Source organism: Coenobita brevimanus, chromosome 16 (assembly GCF_032717465.1).
Source record: "Coenobita brevimanus isolate Jiangsu-jjx chromosome 16, ASM3271746v2, whole genome shotgun sequence".
NCBI classification, from domain to species: domain Eukaryota; kingdom Metazoa; phylum Arthropoda; class Malacostraca; order Decapoda; family Coenobitidae; genus Coenobita; species Coenobita brevimanus.
In genome coordinates, this window is record NC_136969.1 from 9193066 (window position 1) to 9201005 (window position 7940).

A 7940-nucleotide genomic window follows, 5' to 3' on the forward strand; every position below is an offset into this window, starting at 1 on the left:
ACTGATGACCCATGAGTTAATGACTGAAAATAGCATCAGGAACATATTTACCGATCAAAATCATAGATCCCACTCATAAATTAATTCACTGCTTTGTAGTGTTTGAGAAACTGTACATGGCAAAAAGAAAAAAGTTTTCAATAGACAAAAAATTGCCTTAACCTTTGGGCAGCCTGCTACTATGATATGAATTTCATGAATAATTTAACCATCATATCAGGAAAAATTTTTGATTATTATTTTTAATGCCACAATTAACTAATAGAGTATCACTTAAATTATCGCACTATAGACAGACAATTAGATACTGTTAATTTTGTATTATCCTGAAGAAACAACCACCATTTCAGTATATTCAATGATCAAAGTGTTTGGAACAACAATTATCCCAACATCAGGGTTGTCAAGGACGTCCTCAATTCTCTGGTAAGGTTGGTCTATGTATCTGACTGCCAGGAGGGACGTGAGGTTGCCGACGTAGCTCTGTGTCAGCACCACCATCATCAGCATCCACACCCCCAGCATCACACGCTCCCACCACCACCGACTCTTAGTTCTCTTTATATCTGGAAAACAAAATTTAGTCAAGCATAAGATATGGATCACTAAAATATTTGATGGCCTGTTTCTGGCAGCTTTGGTGAAATAAAAGTAGTGGTCACAGTAAGTCGTCACTTGTGAGATGAAAATAACCATCATCTAGTACAAGACAGTGGTTGAGCATCTGGAAACTCTAGGCGAAACAGTTGGCTCTTTTTGTATTCTCACGGAGAGAAATTGACTAATTCGGAAGCTAAAAAGCCTGGATGCTGCCTCCATCAACTCAGCCGTTCCGATTTACTCTAATCTCTCACAGTCCCTTCAGAGATAATTTAAAATTACTCAGTGTTAACTACAACATGGCACACACTAGTTACCTTCTTGCAAAAGAACTCGCACACAGTTGAAGATGTTGGCATCTTTCATGCATTGTTCTTGCATATGAGAGGGAAGGCAGAAAGGCAGAAGGAGCATCACAGCGCATACTGCCAACAGTGCTGTCAGCACAGTTTCCCAAAGCTTCGGTCTAAGAAGGCAGCAGGAAGTCCCACAGATCCACCCCAGGTCGACCACGGGCAGCGAGATTTAGATAATTTCCCATAAAAGCAAATGGCGAGTCGTCTATCCGCTGGCTTCTGGTTATATCCGTGAAAATTGGTCCCGGAGTAAACTTCACTTCCTGAAATGTGTTTTTGTAAAAGATAATGAAGAGTAGAATAATGTATGTCGGAATATATTCCATAAAAGACTGGCCTTTACCGCGTTATACTATGATAAGTAATTCGTGAGAAGGGTCACAAGTCGTTTTCTTGACTCATTGTATTTACTGTATTGATCTTGACTTGTTATTTCATGAGAAATTGCCGGCGAGCTAAATATTTGAAAAGGAAACTGACAAAAAAAAAAAGAAGAAGTTTGTTCAGATGTATATGCGAAACATGAGGATCAAATTTTATATACGGGAAAATACAACTACTGTACAATGGTGAAATCACTAGGAGGATATTTATACCTTGGGATCTACCTAAGTTACGGCTACTTGTTAAAAAAATGAAATAACATAAATTGCAGGTGAATAGAAACTGGTTTTTTATGACAAATAAAAATAAGACATAGGGAAAAATGTTAAAAAGAAATGTTAAAAATATGTAGGTGAGAAAGGCGCTATTACGTGTCCTTAGCTAAAGAGTATTCGGTTCACAGATGCTATATATACTCAAGTTCTAACTTGGCCCAAAATTGTCATTCAGTATTGAAAAGTTAGCTATAAAAAATTAGCACTAGAAAAGGACGCTAGTGATAAAGCAGTCTTATGAAAAAGAGGGAAGGGGTAACATTGTCCTGTTCTGCCATCGAGCTTCGTTGTATAATCGGCAAAAGGACGAAAATATGAGCTAAGTTGAGATGAACGAACCATAGAACTGACCTCACGTGTAATGAGTCCCATCATGCATGTCCAAGTCCCATCGCTTTGCAGTAAGCCCCAAGTCCTGTCAAGGAATCTCACGTGCGTGTATCTGTCAGAGGGACGTGATTTAAGCACCTTTGATGATATTGTAACCTTTTCCATAGCAAAAAATCCGTCGAGAGGGTAGGTTCACATTCATATTTTATTTTTGCTAACTTACAAGTTGTGCAATCAACCAGCGTTTATCAAACCCAAATATTTACAGTCAAACATAGAGTGTATGAAAGCAAATGTGCATTAAGTGTATGAAAGCAAATGTGCATTAATAGCTCACGGGAAGTTCATGAGCGTGGACAGCATCTCCATAATGTACCTCGCTGCCCCCCCGAAGGTGAGTCGTTTGTCCTCTGGTGCCGTGGGGTCATCTACTGTAAATGCCACGTGTGCCACTAACTCCTCCGCTGTCACTAGCACGTGTGGCCGGTGCGGGAACCTGCAGCGAAATGGTGTACGGTATAGTGTTGACTAGTAATGTCACTTGGATTAATATATACTCTCTGGCAATGCATTATTTCATTCTGACAGTATGAATATATGTTTATGTATTACACACAAAACAGAACCTTGACAATATAAGCTTTTGTTTTCCAGTAGCAGTTGTGCTAACTTTCTTCAGTTAAAGAAAACAACCGCAGTGATCGACCTTGTTGTTGCGTAATGTTGGCGTAACCTCAGGCCATTCAGATCGTTCAGAATGATTAAGATTCAGGCTCAGTTAAGTCCACTCAGATTCGAGAACTCGGTTTTGATATGATTATGTAAGCTACTGTCTATACTTTTTTGACTCTAACTCAGCGTTTCTCACCCGGGGTTCAGGTTCCGCGAGAGGTCGCTAGGGGTTCCGAGAGAAATAATGATAAACAGGCTAATTATATGTAAATGCATTTTGAGTAATTTTTGTGTTTAATTTCATATTCGTAATTAACTATTCACGTACAGCATATTCTTGGAAAATTCTTTGGTATTATCGTAAGCTCTTAACCTGTTATCTCATTTAAAAGTATATTAATTATAGGAAATATACTTAGCGACGTCTGTACGGCGCCAGTGTGAAACCGCCTTTAGTGGTCAGTAGACGGGATCTATACGTGACGGATTCGTGTATCATCAAGTGACTCACTCGAGTACAGGACACATCCCCGGTCTCCATCAGTCATGTCTATACTTCCCGGCGTACAGGTACAGTCCCTCATTCACCCACGATTTTTAATAAATGTTATCCATCATTTAGAGATTTTACATGAATCTTAAAAGTTTAAGTATGTATGATTTTTCTGTTGTTTATGAGAAGGTTGTGTGTATGTTTTCTGTCTCTCTCTCTTCCAAGGTTAGTTCTACAGTACAGTGTTTGCCTTAATTTTCTTCAGTTTTATTTGAATAAAGTTTATTTATCAAGTTATTGTAGTAGTACTACTAGTTATTACCAGTTTTCCTTCTGTTTATATGTGTTATGTGTAATATTGGTTATTTATGTTGTTACGGAACAGAGAAAGATAATGTACACTTTAAGTGAGAATACTAAAAATCACTACTGTCCCGTAAAGTTCCAGGTTCAAAACAAAGAAGAGTTAGGTAAAATTACAAGTTAAAGTTTAATGCTCAAACTAACAACAAAACATTCAGGACTCATAAGGATAATGTAATGGCAAAAAATAGGTTAAATATATGGTTAACTCCAATAGCCTCTGTTAACACGAAATTAGCATGAGTAAATTTATCTAAGTCAGCCCTGATAAAATGACAATACCAGATAATACTCAGTGAATGCAAGATATATTATTACAGATACAAAATATTATTAATAAGGGCTGACACCCAAAACACATGAATAACAAAAAACTTACTAGGCCTAAGAATTAACACCTTATGCTACACAGTACAAGAAAAAATTTAATAACACTTATACTCAAATTACACAGCTGCTAGATGGCTGGAGACTTCCTGAGCACTCACAAAAATAATAAGAACTGTACAGGGGAGGACAGAGATGTGAACAAAATGAGGAGTAGATCTAAGTGGCAACAATGCAGAGACCGAGCTCATTATATAGGGGCCGGCAGAGCTTGATACAACTTGTAAGAAGGACGCGCAAATGAAGCCAACAACAGAAAGAACGACTTACTTTACTATAAGGGTAGAAGAGGGGAGTGAGGTAGAACACGCTCATGATCAAACATGCAGCATACTGTACGTTAGAATTACACAAAGGATGATGAAATAATAGGCTATGTAACACCTCCCCACAAAGAAAAAGAAATTTACAAAGGAAATTTCTTATTACTCTAAAACAATCTGTCTAAAGTCTAGATAAGCAATCTGCAATAACATTTTCTTTCCCCTTGACATGTTGTATGTCTAATGAATGCTCCTGAAGAAGTAGACTCCATCTTGTCAATCTCTGATTTTTACCTTTAAACTTACTAAGGAATTTCAGTGGGTTATGATCGGTATAAATGACTATGGGGTCAAAACCAGAACACAAATAAAATGAAAAATGTTGTAAACCCAAAATCAAGGCCAAAAGCTCTTTCTCAATAGTTGAGTAGTTCTTTTGAGGTGGAGTGAACTTCTTACTGTAATAAGATACAGGATGTTCAATACCCTGATCATCCTCTTGCAGCAAAACAGCCCCAGCTTCTGTATCACTTGCATCAACAGCCATCTTAAAAGGCTTAGCAAAATTAGGAGTAGCAAGCACTGGCTGACTTAATAGGATAGCTTTAAGTTTGTTGAAAGAGGATTCACAGTTATCGGTCCAGACAAATTTAACTCCCTTTTTCAGTAGGTCTGTAAGTGGTGATACAAGAATTGAAAAGTTAAGAACAAATCTCCTGTAATAACCTACTATTCCCAAAAATCTTTGTAGCTCTTTCCTACTTTCAGGTCTGGGAAGATCACTTATAACCTGAACCTTAGCTCCTGGTGGTGCAACATGTCCACCACCAATTACATACCCAAGGTACTGAACTTTAGCTTGACCAAACTCACACTTTGATAAATTAGCTACAAGATTAGCCTGAACCAAACGCTCAAGAAATTTACTGACATGGCATAGGTGATCTTTCCAGTTGTCACTGAAGATTAATACATCATCAATATAAACAACACATCCTGCCAAACCCTCTGTTACAACATTCATGAGCTTCTGAAATGTGGCTGGTGCATTCTTCATACCATATGGCATTAAAGAACATGCAAAAGTCTTTCCTAGTGTTACAAAACATGAGATCTCCCTAGCACGTTCAGTCATAGGTACTTGCCAGTATCCCTTTAACAAATCAAATTTACTTATGTCCCTTGCCTTTCCGATCTTGTCTATGCAATCTTCCACACGAGGGAGAGGGTAAGTGTCTGTTTTGGTTATCTGATTAACACGTCTGTAGTCGATGCAAAGCCGCTGTGACCCACCTGGCTTAGGGACTAGAGTGACAGGAGAACTCCACTCGCTCTGACAGGGCTCAATCATCTTGTGGTCCAACAGGTAGCCAAGCTCCTTCTCGAAGAGAGGAACTTTCACTGGGTTCACACGGTAAGGAGGCAGTTTAATTGGCTTTGCGTCTCCAACATCGACATCATGCATCAACACAGTGGTTCTTCCTGGAGTGGCACGGAACACTTGCGGGTACTCCTGCAGCAATGCCGAAAACTCCTGCCTTTCCTCGGGAGCTAGATGAGAAAGCTTAGTCTGGAGATCATTCATGATATCAGGATTCTTCCCCAAACTATCACTCAGGCTCATACTGCATGGGAGAACTTCACTTGCAGACTCAGGTGGAACAGCTACAATGCAGACTGGATTATTTTCGTCCCGCCTGTGATATAACTTTAGCATGTTGATGTGACAAAGTTGCTTGTGCTTTCTACGATCTGGTGTGGCGATGACATTGTTGACATCACTGAGTTTCTTCTCCACGAAAGAAGGACCACTAAACTTGGCTTGAAGAGGTTGCCCATGCACCGGTAGCAGAATCAAAACCTGATCTCCTGGCTGAAAGTGGCGTAACCTGGACTTCTTATCATACCAGGTCTTCATCTTCTCCTGAGCAGCTCCTCAATTCTCTCTCGCCAGCTGTAAAGCAGTGGACAGCCGTTCTTTGATCTTCATCACATACTCCAGCAGGTTGACGTCATCTTCCTCCGACAGCCAGCATTCCTTGAGTAGCTTAAGGGGTCCTCTTACTTCATGGCCAAACAGTAGTTCAAAAGGTGAGAAGCCCAGTGATTCATTTGGAGATTGTCTTGCGGCAAATACAACGAATGGAAGACCTTTATCCCAGTCTTTCTGATGTTCCAAACAGTATTTCTTGAGCATCGATTTGAGTGTTTGATGATATCTCTCCAACGCTCCTTGGGTCTGGGGATGGTAAGCTGAAGACGTGATCTGGGTGATGCCCAACTCTTTCAGAGACTGCTTGAAAACGTTTGACATGAAATTACTTCCCCGGTCTGACTGTACCTCCTTGGGCAGACCAAACTTTGTGAAGAACCCTAGCATTTCCTTAACCACGTTCTTTGCTGAGATATTTCTAAGTGGAATGGCTTCAGGATAACGAGTAGCCATATCAATCAGGGTCAACACATAAGAAAATCCCGAAGAAGTCTTAGGAAGAGGGCCCACAATATCCACCAACACGCGGGTGAAAGGCGCCTCAAAAGGAGGAATGGGAACTAGAGGTGCAACCTTTTTGGTCAGATTACACTTCCCCACAACTTGCCAGGTGTGACAACACTTACAATGCCAGGAAACATCCCTGAAGATACCTGGCCAGTAGAAGTGTTTCAATATGCGTGCCACAGTCTTCCTCACTCCAAGGTGTCCTGCCAAACTAGAATCATGAGCCACTCTAATGATATCCTGCCTACAAACACGAGGGATGACTACTTGATGTACAACCTCCCATTCACAGTCGGCTGATGCTGATGGGGGTCTCCACTTCCTCATAAGTACTCCTGACTTTATATAATAACAAGTAGAAGCACCAGCTGACTCTTCCTCACTGCAAGCAGAGTTAGCTAGACCTTTCAACTCAGGGTCAGCAACCTGCAACTCAACCAACTCTTGACGAGACAAATTATCAACACTACGGGGTACTGCCTCATCTGGTGAGTGGTCCAAATTAGCAAGAAAAGTGTCAGCTAGGATAACATCATCATCATCACTATCCTCTAAGTCACCAGTAACTTTAGACTTAGCCCTAGTGACAGCACATGCAGGGAACACATCAGGGACATCACAATCCTGGGCCGCAACCACTGGTTCACTAGACAACTAAGGAGCTGGACACACCTGACTTCCACCAATATCATTTCCAAGTAAGAAAGTTACACCTGACATTGGGAGTGTCTCAACCAACCCAACCATAACGGAACCATTAACAAAACCAGACTCTAAATTCACTCTGCACAGAGGGACAGAGAAGTAATTATTCCCTACACCTTGTAAGATTACAGTTTCATCAGAGGAATTAACATTAGAGCCTAGAACACTGGTCAGCATAAGGGATTGGCAAGCACCTGTATCACGATATATTTTAACTGATTTCCTGTCATTACTGTCCAGAGGACTGACAAAACCATCAGACAGGAAATTAGCACATGAACTCTTGAGAGTGTCACCCACGTTACTGCTCAAAAGAGGAGCTCCATCATGAGAATTTAAGTTACCCCTCAAAGCAGGTTCAGTTAACTCAGTTAAAGAATTCTGGGAACTCTCAAGGGTGGACACTAGACCAATTGACTGAATATTTAAAGACTCCTTTTTGTTCACATCACGCTGTCTCCTGAAACATTTCTCCGTAGTATGACCAAGCTTACTACGATAAGTACATTTACTTTTCTGAAATCTAGAGGTGAAGCTGGTATTTACTTCCTGAGAAACATCATCTTTATTCTCTTTCCTGTTACCTGTACTCTGAGTAGAGGCAACGTACTT

The 7940-nt window shown here is 40.4% G+C and overlaps 3 protein-coding genes across 3 annotated transcripts in view; all 3 read right to left on the reverse strand.

The window, feature by feature from the left end:
- The window catches only part of LOC145390952 (uncharacterized), a 239409-nt gene that overhangs the window by 205370 nt on the left and 26099 nt on the right, over positions 1–7940 (reverse strand). The gene's annotated exons all lie outside the window — the stretch shown is intronic.
- LOC145390855 (ionotropic receptor 93a-like) overlaps positions 1–7940 on the reverse strand; it is a 29224-nt gene that overhangs the window by 2792 nt on the left and 18492 nt on the right. The gene's annotated exons all lie outside the window — the stretch shown is intronic.
- Positions 2279–7940, reverse strand: part of LOC145390856 (uncharacterized) — a 30119-nt gene continuing 24457 nt past the window's right edge. The window contains exon 11 of the mRNA XM_080265595.1: positions 2279–2441. Coding sequence (XP_080121721.1) covers positions 2279–2441 — 163 coding nt within the window. The remainder of the gene's footprint in view (positions 2442–7940) is intronic.